This window comes from Terrapene carolina, unplaced genomic scaffold (genome assembly GCF_002925995.2).
Source record: "Terrapene carolina triunguis isolate 2854851 unplaced genomic scaffold, T_m_triunguis-2.0 Scaffold137, whole genome shotgun sequence".
Lineage (NCBI taxonomy): Eukaryota > Metazoa > Chordata > Testudines > Emydidae > Terrapene > Terrapene triunguis.
In genome coordinates, this window is record NW_020664488.1 from 2732747 (window position 1) to 2752590 (window position 19844).

General features: G+C 56.6%; 1 protein-coding gene across 2 annotated transcripts in view; it reads right to left on the reverse strand.

Moving 5' to 3' along the window:
* The window catches only part of NHSL2 (NHS like 2), a 155254-nt gene that overhangs the window by 71314 nt on the left and 64096 nt on the right, over window positions 1-19844 (reverse strand). The window contains exon 1 of one of the 2 annotated variants that reach the window (XM_024197096.2): window positions 10677-10729. The exons of the other annotated variant lie outside the window; for it this stretch is intronic. Within the exon in view, the coding sequence (XP_024052864.1) occupies window positions 10677-10692 (16 nt within the window). The 5' untranslated portion in view covers window positions 10693-10729. Of the gene's footprint in view, window positions 1-10676; window positions 10730-19844 lie in introns of those variants that run through there. 2 annotated transcript variants of the gene reach the window in all.

A 19844-nucleotide genomic window follows, 5' to 3' on the forward strand; every position in this document is an offset into this window, starting at 1 on the left:
GCCAACCTGAGCCTGAGAAGGAGCCAGAATTTACCAATGTACATTGCCAAAGAGCCACAGTAATACATCAGCAGCCCCCACAGCAGCTCCCACCACCCCGCTCCCAGAGCCTCCCACCCACCAGCAGCCCCTTCGACCAGTGCCTCCCACTCCCTCCCCCACCTCCCGATCAGCTGTGGCATGCAGGAGGCTCTGGGGGGGGTAGGGGTGGGGAAGGAGCAAGGGCACATCAGGTCAGGGGAGGGGGTGGAGTGGGGGCAGGGCCTGTGGCAGAGCCAGGGGTTGAGCAGTGAGCAACCCCACCCACCCCCCGACACATTGGAAAGTGGGGGGCCTGTAGCTCCCAGTCTCAGAGTCGGTGCCTATACAAGGAGCCACATATTAACTTCTGAAGAGCCACATGTGGCTCCGGAGCCACAGGTTGGCCACCCCTGCCCTAGAGAGATGCAGGCACCACCTTCGACCCTGGATGAGCGGGGGTGGGGGGCGCTCCATGCAGCTCTGGAGTTGAGAAGTTCAGAGACCTGCCAAAGCGTTAGGCCTCTGCCTAGAGCGTGCTGCTGGGAGGTTGATCCCTGCCGAACCCCTAGCACTGCTGGTGCTGGCGACTTGCCCACTTGGAAGAACCCCAGGGCCTCTGCCAGCCAGGCTGTCCCTCCACGCAGGGTGGCAGTCACAGCCCCCCTCCAGTCACTCCAAAGGCATGCTGCAAACGCAGGGCGCAGCAGAGTCCGGCTAGCAAAGCCATGACCCAAATGGCCCTGTCCTAGGTGTAATCCGGCCCAGGGAGGAAGCGGTTGGAGAAGCGTGCAGCTCTCAGAGGAGAAGGACCCAGAGCTCCGTGGGGCAGTGAACCAAGCCCTCGCTCTTCATTAGCCCCACATCACATGGCCCATTTGCCACCCCCCAGCCAGCCAGACGGGGTGTTCAGCTGGCTCCCTACCCGCATTCATCTACCAGCAGCACCCAGCCTGCAGGCCCCTCACCCCAGAGTGACTGCATTGCAAGGGGCACTGAGCACTGGGGAGGGAGCCAGACTGCCAGCCCTGGAGAGGGAAGGCCTGTGAATCCCTAGGGCATGGACAGCACAGGCAGGGCACACTCTGCCTCCCTCCATGGCTTTTCCGCTGAGGAATCACGCCTGGGGAAGTAGGAGTCCCGGCTCTGGAGCACGTTCAGTCCTTGGTCTCTCTGTTGATGCTACCCCTGATTAATGCCGGCATGAGGTGTGGCTGGAGACTGCTCCAGCGCAGCTCCCACAGAGCTCAGAACAGCCTTCCAGTGGAAGCCAGCCAGTCACTCCAGACCAGGCCCAGGGCAGTGAGAGGCCCAGAGCCCATTCCCAAGCTCTCTTTGCACTTCCTCCTCCTATAGCTCCTCAGCTTGGGGGGTGGGGGGAAATCAGGAACGAGCCTGAGGCCTTCTTGCTGGAAGAGCTGGGGAACCGCAGCTCACCTCCCAGCAAAACAAACAGCCACATCCCACAGCAGGTAGGCCTGGGTCCGAGCCCTGGGCCAGGATCTGAGCTCCAGCTGCGGCTCATTAGTAGAGAGGGGACCGAATCCAAACACACAGCTCAAAAGCCTCCCTTGGAGGGGTGCTGAATTGGGTCAGGATTCCAGCTTGCTGCAGCCAGACAGAGTCAGACCTGGGGTTTAGTTGCACCCAGTAAAGAGATTCCCCCTCCCCTCCCCCCTCTTTCATTTGGGGTAATCTGTTTCCCGCTCTGCTCTGTGCAGTGAGAAGGGAGGGGCATGGACCTTGCCAGCTCTGTATCTGTCAATCACTTTCATAGCAGAGATGTGGAGGATGGGCATGGAGCACATCACCCACATGTGACTGGGATCCAGAGGGACTGATAAATGGGTGTAGGTTAAGCGATGCAGACTCAGATCCTTTCACGGGGCACGTGTACTTTTTAGTGTCATTCCCCTTTAAATGTGAGATGACAGCCAGTTGGGAGGGGGTGCAGGAAGGGTGACACACACACTGTGCTCTCAATCACTCTTCTGGAAACTTTGTATTTGTTCTTTCTTGGCTACTAGACATCCCCGCCAGGCAGAGTGTGCATGCTTAGCTCTGTGTGTGTACAGGCAATACAAGCTTGGAGGACTCACAGCTAGGTGGGGACATGGGAACAGGCTGCACATGCTGGAAGGTGCGAGCTGCAGAATTGGAGAGAAATTATTTGGGGTGGGTCAGGAGGATGGAACTAAAGGGAAATTTAGGCCAAATATTGGAGAAGTACTACCCAGCCGAGGGGCAGTCTCTCCAGGAGCTCCAATGCTTGGGACAGTTCAAACTAGGCTGGACAATGCAGTCCCCTGGTACAGTCAGGGATCCTCCTGCACTGGCAGGGTCAGGAACCAAATGGGCCTTTTCCTTTGCTAATTTCAGTGGTGTCCCCACGCAGGGCTGACTCCTGCTTCCAGTCCTGCCAACACCACCAGCTCCTGCTGCCTGGGATGACGCTCCCATTTCATAACTTGGGCAGCAAGTGCCTAGTTCCCGATCGCTGGGGCCAGGTGCTCGGTCCCAGCGGGGACAGACCAGGGAGCCACCTTCTCATGGGGCTTTTTGCTACCAAGTGGCAAAAAACACAGGAGAAGGAGTTTTGAACTCTGACCAACTCCTCTGTCTTTAGGCTGCCCAAAACCAATCACCCCTGATCCTGCCTCAGCCACAGACCAATCTCCCAGCTGTGAGGCCGACAGGCAACATTTCTGAAAGCACCTAAGTGATTCAGGTGTCTAAGGCCTGTTTCCAAAGAGACTTGGGCACTGCAACACCTACATCTCATTGGCTTTAATGGGGGCTAGGCCTTTCAGTGCCCACGTCACTTCTGAGATTGGGACGTGGATTCTAAGTCACGCAGGCACTTTGAAAATCAAGCCCAGTGCTCCTTTGTTTGTGGGTTTCAGAAAGGAGCCAACCCGGGGGTGCTGACAGAAACTCCACTGCAACCTGAACCGGGGAGTGGCTGCTACTTCCCCACAACAAGCGGGAGAAGAGATGCCAGGGCATCGCATCTCCCAGAGATCCGGGATTTAAGGCACCACAGATTCAGCAATCTCCCCGCCACCCAGCCCCAAGGGACATCCTGACTCAGCTGGGGACATGGGTCATCTCATCCACACACAAATTCAGTTCCCATCTCTACGCTGACAGCTCCCAGCCCTACCTCTCTGCTCCAGACCTGGCTCCTTCTGTTCAAACTGCCATCGCAGCCTGTCTCTGATGGCTCCTCAGAGATGTTTAGCCACGCAATATGGCTGAAACAGAGCTCTTCATCTCCTCCAAGCCCTCCCCGTTCTGTCTTGCTCAATCACCGTGGACAACACCACAACCCTGCCTGTAACCTGGGTGTCATCTTTGCCAGGGCCTTCTCTCTAGGTCCTCACATCCATGCTATGTCTAAGCTACGCCTTTCCTAGCCATCTGCACAGCTAAAACCCTCGCCCAGGCTCTCATCTTGCATCTCACCCACTGCAACAGCCTTCTCTCCAGCCTTGACCAATGACGCCCACTCGTCCCACTCATGCCCATTCAGAACGCTGCTGCAAGGTTCCTTCTCCTAGCCTGCAGCTTTGACCATGTCATCCTCTCTCTGCATCCCTCCATGGGCTCCCCCTTCGCCACTGCATCAGACAGAAGCTACTTGTTTTCACTTCCAAGCACCTCCACAGACAATCCCCACCCAACCTCTTATCATGACAAGGCTCACCTCCAGCCGAGCCATGAACCCAGCCTCCATCGTTCACGGGTTACATGTTCAAACAAACCCTTCATGCTTTCCCCCCTGCTGTGCCCACATCTGGGAGGAGTTCGCTGTAAACATCTGCAAAAGTGACCCCTTCTCTTCCTTCAGATCCCGCCTCCCAGCTTTCCTTTGCCATGATGCCTACTCGAAGCTCTCAGGGGTAGACAACATCTTTCTGCTCTGTTTGCACAGCACCTAGCGTAATGGGGTCCTGCCCCATCACTGGGGCTCCTAGGTGCTACGGTAATACAAAGAAATACCAGTGTAGTGGCTGAGGTGTGGGGAAATACGAGCAGAACCCATTTCCCATGGACACAAGTTATCCAGGCCATAGTTTACATGTGACCATCACAGCTCAAACAGTTTAGCTAGCAGGATCTGCACCAGTGTGGGACAGGAAGGGGGGCTCTTGTCCTGCAATTCATCTGGACATAGATTAGGGACTGGATTCCTTTGCCCACCTGGAATGGATTCTCAGCACAGTCCCTGTTTGCTGCTGACTTGGTGTCGCTGAGCTAGTGTTTGCTGCCATGTCCCCAGCATCCCTCCACAGGTTACGGCAGGCCTGGCATGCCACGTAGCTGCAGGACTGAATCTTCCTCGCTGCTCTTTGTTTGTTTTCTCTGAACCAACTAACATGACAAGCAAAATGTCAAAAATACAGAGAAGGGAAGCAGCTCCCTGGATGCGACCTCTCTGCAGGGCTCACAATGCAGTGCCGGAATTCCATTTCCAACCCTGCACGAGCCCTCATGCTCCACAGCTGCATGGCTTACCTTTGCAATCAATCTCTTAGAATCGAGCGACCCTGCGCCCAGGCAGCAGGCGAACGCTGCAGCGTGTCCTCAGACAATCAGGCAGAACACGCACACACACACACACACACACACACACACACACACACATCACCTCCCGGGCGCCACCACCTTCTTCAGTCACTTTTTGCAAACATTTGCGTGAGCAAAACATTGTCCTCAAGGAAGCCTGTGGAAACTGAAAGCATTGGGCATACTTGCACATGAGGGTGTGTGCATCATTATTCACAATGGCCGTGTTCCTCTGGCCATCTTAAAGTTCTTAGCAGGCCTGGCAACCCTCAAATTGGGAAGTGGAAACAATACCATGCAACTCTGTGACTAACCTCACCGCACAAATATTCAGCAATAGTGGCAGTGAAGCGTTCACAAGCATTCCACAGGCTGAAATAGGTTTGCACAGCCACTTGTGGATTAATCAACACATCCGTGAAACCAAAGCCTGTTTGGGGCTAATCCACAAACAGGGAGAGGGGCTAATTCATCCCATGAACTGCTCACTGCAAACAGTCTGGGAGAAAGGCAGCTTTCCCTAATCAGCCCCGGCACACACTACCAAATCCACAAACAAACAGCATGCATGACATCAGCCATAGAACCAAGCCACAAGCTCCAAAACCAATAGCTTCTCACTCAGCCTCTTCCTCTTTGCAGGCCTCCAGTGACTAGAGGGAGACAGATTCTACCCAGAGCGAGCAGAGCTGAGTCCAGTGGAAGGCAGCGATGCACGTAAATTATTTGATCAGGTTTGGCTCTCGGGCATACGCTATAATCTCTGTTCCAGGCTGTCTGCAGAAGCCGTGCCGTCCAGGACCCTGACACAGGAGAGAAGTTCCAGGTTCGTACAGGAGAAGTGGGAAGGAGAGGGAGCCTCTGCAATACAACAGATCAGTGTGTGGAACCTCAAAGGGAGGGTTCCTGCAGAGCTGATGCAGAGTCAAGCTGATACAAGGACTCCTGCAGATCCACACAGCATCCCTGGTAACGCTAAATCCCTTACAAGGACTGTCCTTTGGCACTCCCGCTTCACAAAGCCACCCTAGGAACCATCCAGGTATCACAGAGGAATTTGTGAAAAACACTAAGAAATTTAAGGAGACTTACACACACACACCCTTCCTGGTGAAGTGGGGAGGAGCTGTGAGTGTACTAGGCCACCAGGCCCTGCACCAATCTGTGATGCTTGCTACAGACCTCTCTCTACCGGATACTGAGGACACACGGGGAGGTGGAGAATGGAGAAGGGCAGAGTTAAGGTTACCAGAGGGTCCCAAACAGTGACGTTTGTTTAAGGTGTTATGCTAACTTAGAGTGTCCTGGCTTTCCAACGTAGGTTTTTAACCCCAATGCATTCTTGTAAGGCCTATGCTTTACCTTTAGTTAGGATATGTATTTAACAACGTTAGCTCCACCTTGCGGAGGCTGTGTCTGACCATGTATTCCTGGCTAAGCCAGCCATTACTGGGGAATAGCTGTAAATGTGAGTGGCAATATGAATAGTGTAAAAGACTCCTTCCTGCATTGCCCTCTGTCCTGGAGTGAGGCATGCACAGAGGAGCTGTCTGCAGAGGCTGTTGTGCACTTCCACTCCCCCCCCATAAAGGACTTTAAATGTAAGGGATTAAGCCATGGCTAGATACAGATGGCCCGATTCTGCTCAGTTTAACCAGTGTACCTCCACTGACTGCAGTGGTACAGTTCCGCCCCAAAGTCTATCATTCAGCCAAGCAGCCAGCCCCACGCACTGTCAGGTCAGCAATCTCCAGCCTGCTCAGCCAAGACATCTCAAGGCTAGACAGTGAACTGTGGCCCAGAGCTCCAGCTGCAAATGACAGCCCCACAGTCAAAACACGGCTCTGCTTCACTCACTCACCCATCAGGGCCAGAGACCTGAGGCCTCCACCCATCCCACCAGTCTCCATGGCTCTGTCTCACTTTGGGGGCTCTCAGGACAGTTACGGCCTCCCTACACAACAGCTGGAGGTGGGATTCCCAGCTTGGGTAGCCATACCCGCGATAGCTCTGCTCGAGTGCTGAAAATAGCAGCGTGGCCGCAGCAGCATGGGTGATTCAGGCTAGCCTCCCAAGTACGTATCCCATGGATCGGGTGGATTGGACTCCGGTGCCTAGTCCAGGCTGCCGCAGCTACACTGCTGATTTTAGTGCGCTAGCGTGAGCAGAGTTAGCACATGCACATGTGCCTGAGGTGGGAATTACACTTCCAGCTGCAGTGCAGACATGCCCTTAAAGCCCTAGGTCCCCAAGGTGACACATGGTAACCAGGGTCACTCTGTGCAGCACTGGATTACACAGACACTGCACAAAGGTGCCTGGAGTGTGCAGTCACTGTCCATGCATGCTGTGTCGCTCTGCAATGAGGCCACAGCATATATGCAGGAATGCAGTGTCACGATGCAAACTGAATTGCAGCACTGACCTCCTGAGGGGCTGAGGTCAGACGCCCAGTGCTGGATGTCACTGCCGTTCATCTCAGCCATGAAACAACCTGGGGGACATGTCACCAGCATTTCCCTGCCCTCACACTGGTGGACAGGCGGTCACTGCACAGTACTGGGGGGGCTGCACATTACTGAGAGTTCTGGAGCCGTGGTTAGTAACTCCCACAGACCATATTACTGTGACCAGTTACAACAGACAGATCGGCTCACTAAAGAGCCCCTCCCCTTCAAAGCTTTGGCCTTTCCCTGCCAGTCACTTCGTCTTCATAAGGACATAGGAAATTCCACACTGAGTCAGAACACTGGCACAGCCACCCCCTGCTGTACTGGGTCAGAAGTTCGGCACAGCCATTTCCACAGCTACCCCCTGCCGCACCGGGTCAGAAGTTCGGCACGGCCATTTCCGCAGCCACCCCCTGCCGTACTGGGTCAGAACATCGGCACAGCCACCCCTGCTGCACCGGGTCAGAACATCGGCACGGCCACCCCCTGCCGCACTGGACCAGACAGAACATCAGTGCAGTCCACCCCTGCCATACTGGGTCAGACCACATACTTGCTGTTGTCCACGTGGTCAGAACCCAGCCTGCGACAGTATCTTGGGTGGTGGGGGGGTCAGTTCTGACCTGGGTTCCCCTCAGCCAGCAGGCCTTAGCCCCTTCCGTCCCCACCTCTGCTGGAAAGGAGGCAGGTGACTGACAAGCTCTCTGGGGGATAGAAGAGTCAGAACCAATGCATATTTGATGAGAACAAAGAGCTGTTTAAGGAGAGAACAAGGAGCAAGCACAGCACACAGCACAGGCTGCTTGTGTGAGCACAGGACTTCACTGGATAGGGGAGGCCAGCCAAGACATTTCTTACCCTTAGCCAGGACTTTCCCTGGGTAGTGGTCAGCTGCAGGTCGGACTCCAGCCATACATCCTGCCCTGCTGCTCCCAAGATGGATCCTTTCTCCTCTGCTCCCAGGGGCTGGTTTAGGGCTTTGCCCACACTGCTGGAAAAACCCCTCCTAGGTCAGGAAACATGTCCCCACCCAACCGGTCCATGGAAGCCTCCACAGCCCTTCCAGCCTATCTGAGACTGGTTGCAGTCCCACTGCTCAGCCCTGTGATTAAGGTGTTGCAATCACTTGATCTGATTCTGACCTGTCTGGGGAGGGGACTCACCAAAGTCCTGGTTTCTTCTGGGGACATGAGGCACTAAGGGCTATCGAGTTTCAGTGGCTTCTTACTCAGCAGATAAGGCTTTGCCTTCAGCCTAGGTTTTAGGGCGGTACCTTTCTAGGAGGAATGCCTGGGCCATCAGAATCCTAACAGCCTTCTAGCACTAACAGGACTGGGTGTGCCTCAGTTGTCCCCACTTTACATATGAGATGAGTGTGAAAATTCTCTAGGGTCCAGCAGGCAAATTCACAATTACGACTTAGCTAAAACCCTCAGCATAGCACATCGACCAGGATCCAAGGGCAGCTTTGCTGTGAGAAGTTACCCAAAATTAAACCACAGCACTGGGGAGGGGTCATGTTAGTGGGGGTGACTCCATGGGATACATGTGCTCAGTTAACAAGTAAAGAGATACAGGTTTGTTTTCTAAATAGCTGGCCCTGCACGCTCCCCAGGGATCTGAGGCAAGCCAGGCCCTTCCCTTCTCCTGCATCTAGCCAGACTAGCCTCCAGCTCCCCCTCTCTCAGCTGTGTGGGCTCTGCAGGGCTAGCACCAGCCAGGACTCCTAGGCATGGGGTTCTTCCTGAGCCGTCATATTCCCATTCACTAGGTATCCGTAAGAGACAGGGCAGCATTTCGAACTCTAAGGATTGGCTGAGCTGAATGCGGAACAGTCTGAGGAGACCTGACCAAGGTTAGCCCAAGCACTGGAAAACCAGCAAGATCTGAGCATGTGCAGAGCTCCTCCTCACATCTCCAAGAGCCAGGGATCAGAAAGAGGTGGAGGCAGGATTACCAAGTTGCTGAATTGCTGAGGTCAGCCCAGGGGAGGGCAGAGAAGTGAATAGACAGGTGCTACTTGTTTCATGCAGCCCTGTGTGAAGCAAGGTCAGGGCTAGACGAGGTTGGACTACTGTGCTAGTCCAAGAGCTCTGCAGTGAATCCCGGTAACCTGCACACAGGCCCCTTGGGGGTAGGTTCTGTCACTGCCGCCTTGCCTGTGGGCCTCTCCAGTGACACAGTGAGTCGTAACGTACCCTCTACGGTGCTTGACTCAAGCCCAGGAGTCGGCAAGAGACTTGCAACCACACAGTGGGGGGAGAGAACAGACCCCAGGCCCTCCAGCTGGAGTTTCCCTGCAAATGACCAGTGCTGAGATACGGACCCCACATCACACTGCACATGTGCAACAAATCCAAGTGCCGCAGACGGCCCAACTCCCCTCCGAATCGCCACCGCACCAGCGCACGAGTCTTGGTCAGCTCCAAACACATAGGAGAGCTCCCTGAGCAGGCAGCAACAGCAGTGCCTTATCCTCTCTGCAAGCCCAAACACCAGAGGGCATCAGCAGTGCATCTCTCTCTCCCACACACGGTGTTACAGCACAACACAGAGAAGCCTTCCTCCCTCCTAACATAGCTGGGCTGGTTATGGGTGACCCCGGGCCACTGAAGCAGGTCACCCATATTCCAGCCAACAGAGGGCAGCAGCAAGCCAGCACTTGCGCACACACAACCTGGAGGTGACATTCTAGTTAGTGGCTGGGCCAAGAGCAGAACCCAGGTGTCCTGGTTCTGACTCACTGCATGACATTGAGCAAGTCCCTTAGACCTTTCTCCAGATGTGACACAGCTAGAACAGGGGGTTGCATGCAGCAGGCTCAACAGCAAGAGGGAATGAAAGCTCCCTGGGGAACCTGGAGCACACAGCCCAATGTCATTCCTGTTGCTATAGCAAACCCCAGAGCACCTGCAGATACTCAGCATGTATTGTCAGCCGCCCCTCACCACTGCAACTCAGAGCACTCCAGGGAACAGAGCCTGCAGCCCAGCTAGGCAGCCTCCCCACCTGTCCCTGTCCGGCCTGAGGAGGAGGTGGAGGAGGGGTCTCCAGGGAGGGCGCCAAACAAGGGGTGGAAGTGCTCCGCCTGTGACCTGGCAGGAGCATGTGTGAGGTGACAGCAACAGGACAGCAAGCTAGGTTGTAGGAGGAGGATTAGGGCGCAGGGCACGGAGCGCACGGCAGGCAAGGAGCAGCCTGGTAGGAGCCCGGTGCCCGGGCTGCCAAGGCTCACCCTGCATTGGCGCTGCACTGGCAGGGGGCTAGCAGAAGGAGCCCGGTGCCTGGGCTGCCAAGGCTGGGGCAGCCTCACCCGGCACTGGTGCTGGGCTGGGTAACACAGCGTGGCAGAGGCAATATGGGAGGTGGATTGTGGTGCTGCCCACACCCTCCCCCAGGTAGGTGCAGGATCCCACCTGCATGGCTCATGCCAGAGGGAGGGGGGAGAGCAGGGGCTTACACTGCACCCGCAGCACGGGGCAGGGTGGGGGGAGGCTACTGAGTGCTGGGGGCGACACAGCCAGAGAGCGCGGGTGTGATGGAGGCCAGGGGCTGCGGAGCGCGCCCAGGCAGGGTCCCAGGGAGCCGGACACGGAGAGGGGCCCCCGCTCCCCCCCAGCCCGGGCGCCGCGGCGGTACCTGTTGCCGAGTCCATCTTGCAGGGCCGGGGGCTCCGCGGCGGCTTGCGCTGAGAGTTGCCCATCCCTGGGCGCCTGTGGCTCCGCCCGGGGGGGTCACCGCGCCTCGGCGCCGCTGTGCCCCGGCTCCATCATTCCCGCGCTCGGGGGGTCCAGTAGCGCCGCGCCGGGCTGAGGGGAGCGGCCCCGGGGGCGGGCGGGAGCCGGGGCGGGGAGCGGGCAGCCGGCCTTCATGCCGCCCCGGGCCAGGCCGGGCCGGGGTGGCCCGCGGTGCGCTCCCCGGCCCCCGCGCCGCGCTCCGGCACGTCGGCGGCCCCGCACCGGACCCAGGCAGAGGGCCCGCCAGATTGCGGCTCCGCGGCCGCGGCACGTTCACACCATGGGGACCTGCCGCCGAGCCGGACTCGCGCCGGGAGCTGGGGTCTCTGCAGCGCTCACGCCCACGGCGCCGGGGACTCGCCACTTGGCGCCGGAGCAGTCGCTCCGGACTGACACCCCATGGCCACGCTCCGGCCAGGGACACCTGGGAGGAGCCCCAGGGGAATCAGGTGTGGAACTGGAGTGAGATCGGAATCAGGCCCTGCCCCTCTCCGGGGAGCCAGGCCGGTCACTGCTGTGCCGAGGGAGTCTCTGCTGTTCGTGGAGCTGCGAAGCCGGATACCCAGGAGCTGCATCGCTGGCAGCCAATGGCATGGCTCCGTTCAGCAGCCCCATTAGGAATGTAAACGTGTGAGAGTGTGTGCACACCCCCACACCGAGCGCTGCTCCCCTGGGGCCGCTGCGGGCTTTGTAGGCTCGGGGGGCTGGGAGGTTCAGCTACTCCCTGTCCTGGCAGATCTGCTCGGGGGGCAGGACCCGAGCCTGGGCCGCTCCCCAACACTTCCAGACTTTGGTCTTGGGCTAGGTCTACACTACCCGCCTGAATCGGCGAATCGATCCCCGAATCGACGCTCTTACTCCACCAGCGGAGGTGGGAGTAAGCGCCGTCGACGGGAAGCCGCGGAGGTCGATTTTGCCGCTGTCCTTACAGCGGGGTAAGTCGGCTGCGATACGTCAAATTCAGCTACGCTATTTGCGTAGCTGAATTTGCGTATCTTAAATCGACCCCCCCCCCCCCCCTGTAGTGAAGACCTGCCCTTGGAGATACCTGTGCCGCACTGGGAAATGGTGACCCTGCAGCAAGTCCCATGGCCCCACCTGCTGCTCCCCCAGGGCAAAGGCAGAACTGAATTGAACAGGGATCAAGCTGCCCAGCCTCTAGGGACTGAACAGAAACCACTGTATCCATGTTTATCATTTGTCTAGCAGCAGCCAGGTGAGACCAGGGCCCAGCACAGGCACCCAGCCAGGGCTCCTGCCCCAAAGAGCTTCCACTTTAACAGACAAAGAGGAGGAGGGGAAATGGAGACAGGAAGTGACCTGCATATAGAGCTCAGTGTCATGAGGCCCAGTCTAGTGCTCCAGCATGGCAGGATTGTTCTGTGGCCAGCCCATGCCAAGGGGCATCATCAGCTAGAGAGCAAAGGGATGGCTCTCTGGAGTTTTACCCCTTGTGTTGGGGAGCCCATCCTGAAGATGTACTGCCACTGGCATGGGGAAGAGCTGAATCCATGAGCCCAGGGATAAGGCAGTGGGTGGGTTTGGAGGTCACTGGGGTCTTCTCTCCCTGTGGGAGCAAATACCCTGCAAATAAGAATGGACACCCCTGCATCTGTGTGGGTGTTGAGTTAATGGTGGGCCTGTGCTGGGGAGAATCACAGGGTGCCAGGGTCCCTAAGAACTGCACCTGGGGGCTATCCCTCCCAACACTAGTGCCGTTGCTGGGTGCCCTGGTAGCTCAGTGGATGTCAGGGGCAGGCCCAGCACATGCTGCAGGAGCAATGGAAACACATTCAAAGGTGCCAGCCTCCTGCCATCCAGCCTGCCTGGTGCTGAGCATGCCCAGCCAGCACCCCCATCAGCTCCTCACTGTAGCAGGGTCACTGGTCAGAGGCATGGCCAAGGCTGCCCGGCCTGGACCTGATGTGAGCCAAGAGCTCAGCTTGAACCTGGGCTAGGAGAAGGCAGCCAGCGCAGATCACTGAGCACAGGAGCCTTGCGGAGCATGGGAATCCTTAGTGCTCTTGAGCGCACCCTCCTAGCGTCCCTTGGGAAGATCTGCATCAGCACCCCCTTCAGAGATAGGGGCATGCAGACAGAGTGGGGATCTGGGTCATGCAGTGAGCTAGGCACAGAGCCCAGGAGACATCACTTGCCTCTCTGGGGAGCCTGGTCACTGCCTGGGACTCGTGTATTTGATAGTTCACCCCACAGCCCCCCCTCATAGACAGAAACACCCCCACGCTCAGAGGAACTCTGGAGGCCTATGCAATCATCAGTGGGTTTAACTTTCCCCTGACCACTTCCAATAGCTGTCCGACCCCCTAGGCGGCAGTTACAGAGTTAAAATACACCAGACAAAACTCTGCCCTCAGCCCCTCCAACTGGAGGGGCGGGGGGCTGCAGGCAAGACTGAGGAGCACTCACACAGCTGGGGGGAGGGAGGTCAGTGCTGGAATAGCAGGGGCTGTGGTTTAGGACTGAGGGGCACTGACAGAGCTGGGGGCTGTGGGGAGCCCAAGGGCCTGCAGGTAAGGACGGCGGGTGCTGTGTTGGTGGGGAAGCTCCCATTGCCCCTGCCCCCAGAAAACTGGGCACTAATCACTGCTATTAGCCTCCCATCTTCACAATCTCTAACACTCGTCAGCTCCACTCAGGCATGCAGGGAAGAAAACTAGACTAATGCCTTCCAGGTGGGCGGTGCAGCAGCAGCTGAGCCGGAGTGATCTGAACTCACCGGCACCTCCCCACAGGGCAAGGAGATGGGGGGCTCACTGGCAGAGGTTGGGCCCATTCCCAGCCTGCAGGGTCTGGGAATTATTATTTGTTATCAGAGCCTGACTCTCTTTCCCAATGTGATGAATTTTGTGGAGCACTTAGACGCCAAATCTCAGCGTCTCTGTAACAACAGAAAGGACCAGAAAGCACTGGGAGGTTGTTATGGAAACAGGAACAAATTGAATCAGTACTTAGCATAAGTTGGCAAAAGAAATTTCCTCTTTGACTGACGTGGGCACAGGTGGGCGTGAATGGCTGCAGGTGTGCGTGGCAGCCCTGCACCCGAGCATGGGTGCGGCAGTGTCACCCAGCCACAGGACATGCTGCACCAACCTGCTGCCCCACAGGATACTTCAGTACAGCAACTTGCAGCTTGATTTCAACAATTGCCCATCTTTGCAGGAACCTTCCCCCTCCCCCAGAAAGAAGGCGGCACTGGGGCTAGACAGTCTGTATGTCCCATTTAAACACTCAGGCCTTGAGACTGAGCAACACTCAACCAGAGAAGATACCCCGCTGCAGGCAGGCTCAGACCAGTCCCAATCAAGGCCAATCTCAGCCCAAGCCAGTTGGCCACTCCTTACAGCAAGGAACACTCAGATCTGCTTCCAGTCGAGGGCAGCACAACTCCCCAGGCTGTCCAGCATCTGGGGGACTCCACTCAGACAAACCTGCGCAGATGCTCACATGGAGGAGAGGAAGCTGCTTCTGCCTCTCCCATATCATCAGAGTTTGACAATTGCTCTAGGCCTTGACTGATCAGCCTCCGGAAGCAGCCGCCACTGGAGCTCTACCCTCTGGCCTGTACACTTCTTCTGTTACAGGTTTCTACCCCGAGGGCAATGTACATCGGAGAGGGCACAAGGGAACCCATTGTGGAGAGTCTAGGAGCAAAGAGTCGCACTACCCTGCGAGGTCATCAGCTGAGTGAACCTTCTGCATGTTGAGGAGTTTGCAGCCATGGTGCAGTGTCCTGTTGTTGAAGGTTCACCCCCACACAATTGGGCAATTCAGTCTGCAGTTCAGGAGGCCTCTGGACTCCTCGCTGGTGCTAAGCTCTCACATAGCAGCACCTGTGAGGAACGCTTTCTGTCACTTCCGGTTGGCTAGGACGCTCCAGCCCGTCCTGCCGGATGTTGACCCAGCCTCAGTCATTCATGCCTTCATCCCCACTGGGCTGGGCTACAGCAATGCGGGGCACCTGGGCAGGAAGCCATCAGTACTTAGGAAACACCAACTAATACAAAGCGCTGCAGAGCATCTCCTCAGCAGCACAAGCTTCCGAGCTGTCCTCCCATAGACTAACCCTGACTCCCCATAGAATAGCAAGTCAAGGTCTCGGTCCTGATCTTCAAGGGACTCCTTGACCTAGGCCCAGGGGATCTAAATGAGCCTCAAGCTCCAGGATGAAGACTGTGGTCACTAACTCCGCTCATCTGATGGAACTCTCTACAATAACTTTCTTGGGAATCAGTCCAAGACTGGGAAACAAACTCCCCCAGGAAGTGAGGGCCACCCTAAACCTCCCCACCTTCCACTCCAAGAGCTAGGCGTATTTCCTTGACCTTGCCTCCTCTAATCTAAACACATAGCAATATGCGTGTGATTCTCCGCGTGTGAGAGTCTGTGTGTGGCTCTACATTATAAAAATAAATTCCAAACCGAAACATTCCACTGGGCAGAGGATGAGAGACCAGCCAGATATTAGTCATATTGCTTAATGCATGGCTGAAAGGGGCTCGGATACTACAGTGATGAGCACGGTATGAGAACCTCTATAGAACAGACTAGGACTCGCTGACTGTAGGAACATCAGAAAGTGACTGGGATCGATCAATCTCCATGGGTGGTGGAGCAGGGAAAACCAAAAATTGGTTGGTCATTGGAACACCGCAGCGTGCTCTTGGCTTCCAGGAGGATAAGCAACCTGGACACATCTGGGGCGGTTCATTTAGAACCAGGGACCTGAACCGTGTGGAAACGTCTTTCTCCTGTTTCCCTTCCACAACAAGCTCTGAAGCACGTGCTGCTCTCTGTTAAGTAACTCTATAAATGTCATCCTTGTGGCCTCCAAGTTTCTCACCTCCCAGTGACTCCAGATCAGACGCGCTCAGCGTACGGGTGCAAACGTTGCTTGGATCAGGTGGGTTATTTTGGGCTCATGCACCCTCTCTGATAATAAAGATTCTTTGGTTCACATGCAGCCCTTGGCCCTCCCTGCCCTGTGATGTAGGTAAACTCAGCACTTCGGTGCTATTTAGCCACATGCTTGCCCAAGACCATCTCCCTGGGTCCTTCAGGCCATACAGGTTGGAGATCACATACCACATGTGATTAGGGTCTGAGCTCAGCCCCTCCCCCTCCTGAACCCTGACTGTGCGATGCCCCCCACCTGGAGGAGAATTCTGTGATGCACACAACGCGCTGGCAGGACATGAATCCGAGGAGCCATGTCCACCCCAGTTTGACCCAGCACATCACCCCGTGGCACCCTTTGGGGCACAAGCTTGCATGAATGGACATGCCTCAGCCCATGACCTGAAACAGACGAGCCATCTCTGGGGAACAAGAGGGGAAGGGAATTCTGGACCGAGGGCTTCCTGCTGATGATGCCCTGCTGCCAGCCCCAGGAGAGCACCTCTGGGGACTGGCAGCAAAGCCCCTGTGGGCCTGTTCTGGTGCAGCAATGCCTAGGGATGAGAGGGAGGCGGGACCCACACCAGAGATGACCCCACTGTAAGGCCAAGCAATTTGTTTCAAATGCCCAGTGATCAGAGCACAAGACTGGGAGACAGAAGATCCTGCTTTAACTCCAGCTCTGCCAAGGACTCATGCAGCCTCAGCCCGGTCACTCCACCCATCTGTGCCCATTTCCTGGGGGGGAGATGGCACTGATCCACCATTTTCACAGGCCTGCAGCTCAGTCCATGTTTGGTGGTGCTTGGGAACCGCAGGGCAGAGCGATTCCCTCTGTATGCACCTGCATTCTAGCGGCTGCAGGAGAACGCGGGACGGCGTTTGGGAGGCAAAGGGCTGCCCACCCACAGCTTTCTAGCCTTGTTTCAGATTGTCACAGGCTGTGCAGTGTTTACACAGCTCCTGCCTGCAATGTGCCAAGCTCATGTCTGAGCCCCACTGGGTCAGGAAACCCTACTGCCTTCAGCTGGCTGCTTATCCTGGGGCTTAGAGATCAGTTGCTGGAAGGACAATCGGATCACAACAGATCGGCGTTTACTGCCTGCAGGAAGGGGCACTTGCTGCTCAGATGACCCTGACCCAGCCAGCCTCCCCTGGTGTCCCTGAGCCGCTGGTTCTCTGCCAGGAGATGGGCCCTCTGCCAGGATAGGTCTGCAGAAGGGCTGTTTGCTTGATCTGAAAATAGATTTCCTCCCGGCCTCCATCTATCCAGCTGCCCATGTGCGTGGGAGCCAAGAGGCACTGCAGAGAATGAGACGCAGGCAGCTCCCATCTGCCCGTCCAGCCCAGTCACCTTTACTGTACAGGCCTGGCCCCTTGCACAGGAGTTTGAACCAAGGAAGCGGCCCGGCTGGCAGAAGCTGCTAGGGAGACGCTCTGGGTCAGCATGTCCTCACCCTGTCTCCTGGCAGGTTGCCTTGGCCATTTATTGGCAGCAGACGGGATTGCAGATAAGCCCCTACCTCCAGAGGCCCTGTGCTTGGGATCACGGGTGGCCTGAATCTCAGCCTTGGTGTCTGAGATGAGACAAGGCTGGAGAGCAGGTGGGCAGCAGCATCCTGCCAGGCTCCCGGCAGTGCAGAAGCGATGGGGAGGGCCAGCAGGGAGCCAAAGTGCTGTCGCTGCAGGGGAACAGGAGGCCAGCCCTGGAACGTGCACTGCGGGCTCCTGACGTGGGGATCTGACTAGACCTAGTACGTCTCCAAGCTGTTCGGATGTAACATGCACTGTGCATGATACAATCATTGCACAGAAAAATAAGAGTGGCTGGAGTGAGGGGACATATGCATGAAGGACTGGGGAGCCCCTCGCAGCTGGCCAGGCTCTTGGCTCTCTGGCAGGCAGAAGCCGCTGGGCGAACTCGGCAGCTGGGTGCTCTGAGACAGGTGCAGGCCGGGGGATTCCCACAGCTCAGGAGAGAAGTGCTGTCAGGCAGGGGCTGGAGTTAGACTCTTGGTCATGTGACCCAGCATCTGGCAGACATCCCTCTCTACTTCAAGTCCTGGCTGGAGGGAGCTGTTCTCTGCCCTGGAAGGATTTGCATGCTGTGATGGTGAAGCCAACAGGTCAGTAAGCTGTGGACGCTGATGCTTCAGATTTGCCTCCTCCACTAGCCTTTCCCTACCCGGTAATGCAACCTAGCCAACTAAGTGCAAATAAGGTGTTAATGCAACTCTGAAACCATAAGATCAGATGCTCAGAGCACAGGGGAACTCCACTGCCCAATGGCAGCTTGCAGGTAGTTGGGAGAGGAATAGCAAACTGCAACAGGCCTGAATGAACAGGGCTGGAGCGGCCTGACCTTACCTGACATCTGAGCGCTTGATCTTGACCTAAGGTCGTATTAACTTTAGCGCTGCACTGAATGTGCAGAGATCATCCCCTGTACAGCTCCCACCTGGCAGCTTGGAGATACGCAGAGCCCCTCTCCCCTGCAGACAGCCGGACCCCCAGGCCGAGATAGAGCGAGAGTGGGTGGGTCTGACTGTATGTCAGTAGGCCCAGAGGAGCCCCGCCACACACACACACCTCTGTGTTGAAAGCAGCCTTGCAGACTCCTGAGCTGATGGAGAAAGCTGTGTCTTTGAAGAAGTCATAAACACCCTCTATGTGCACAAGCAGAATTTTCTGCCAAGAAACGATGTTAAAAACGAACAGAGAGTGAAATGAGCTCATTTGGAGAACAATGGGCTGGGGTGTGAGCCAAGCGCTGCAGAGAAAGAGCCTGGAAAGCAGAATTCCACACACGTGTTCCTGAAAGGGAAAGGACCATGCTCCAGCGGGCTCCGGCCTTTGGGGCCGAGATGCAAGACCCAGCATCACCCCGGGGGGTGGAGGGGAGGGAGTGGAGACTGGGGAGTGATAGGCAGACCTGCTTCCTCCAGAATCTGCCTCTCCCAGCCACTGCCCCCAGAGCCCACCTCCCTGGGCTGTGACCTGCCCTGCTTCCCCAGGCTGTGCCCTGCCATGCCCTGCTATCCCCACCAGAGACCACCTCCCTGGACTGCACCCACCCGGAGCAGCCTGGAGGAGCCCTGCCCTGCTCCACCAGGCTGAGCGCCACCCCACCTCCCTGAGGCCACCCCATGCTCCACACTACCCCTCAGGGCCGTACCTCACCCTCCTCCCCGGGCCTAACCCAGGCCATTCCAGTTAGCCCATCTCAAATATTATCTGTATTAGAGAGGAGGAAACTGAGGCACACAGAGGGGACTGGACTTGCCCAGGGTCATGCAGTGAATCAGTGGCAGAGCTTTGAATGGAACCAGCACTCCAGACTCTGGGTCCTGTGGCTTAGCCACAGAGCAGCCTCCCCGTTCCCCTGCCCCGACGTAGCAGGAACAGACAGAGCTGTACATCCATCCTCTCTTGTACCTGCTCTGCACACAGTGCCGGCCCTAGACCAAATGGCACCCTAGGCAAGGAGCATCTTCGGTGCCCCCGCTCCATTTATTAAACTTTCAAATACCTTATTTTTAATTGCATCTGTAGCCCACTTCACAACTTCAATGCACAATTTGCATGCATGTCAATTTTATCCCTGTCATATAAGATGATAAATTTGCACACTAGGGTCTGTACAACAAAAACAGCACCCCGAGCCTGGTGCCCCCCAAACCCAGCACCCCAGGAGGTCACCTGCCCCTAAATCCGGCGCAGTCTGCAGGGGACCAGCTGGGTGAAGGAGAAGCTGCAGCCAAAGGCAGAGGCTGCTCTGCCACCTTGTGCTACCTCGGGGTTCTGCACTCCTGGATTATCATAGAATCAAGATTAGGGTTGGAAGAGCCCTCAGGAGATCATAGTCCAACCCCCTGCTCAAAGCAGGACCAACACCAACTAAGGCTAGGTCTACACTACCCGCCTGAATTGGCGGGTAGAAATCGACCTCTCGGGGATCGAATTATCGCGTCTCGTCGGGACGCGACAATTGATCCCCGAATCGACGCTCTTACTCCACCAGCGGAGGTGGGAGTAAGCGCCGTCGACGGGAAGCCGCAGAGGTCCATTTTGCCACCGTCCTTACAGCGGGGTAAGTCGGCTGCGATACGTCGAATTCAGCTACGCTATTCGCGTAGCTGAATTTGCGTATCTTAAA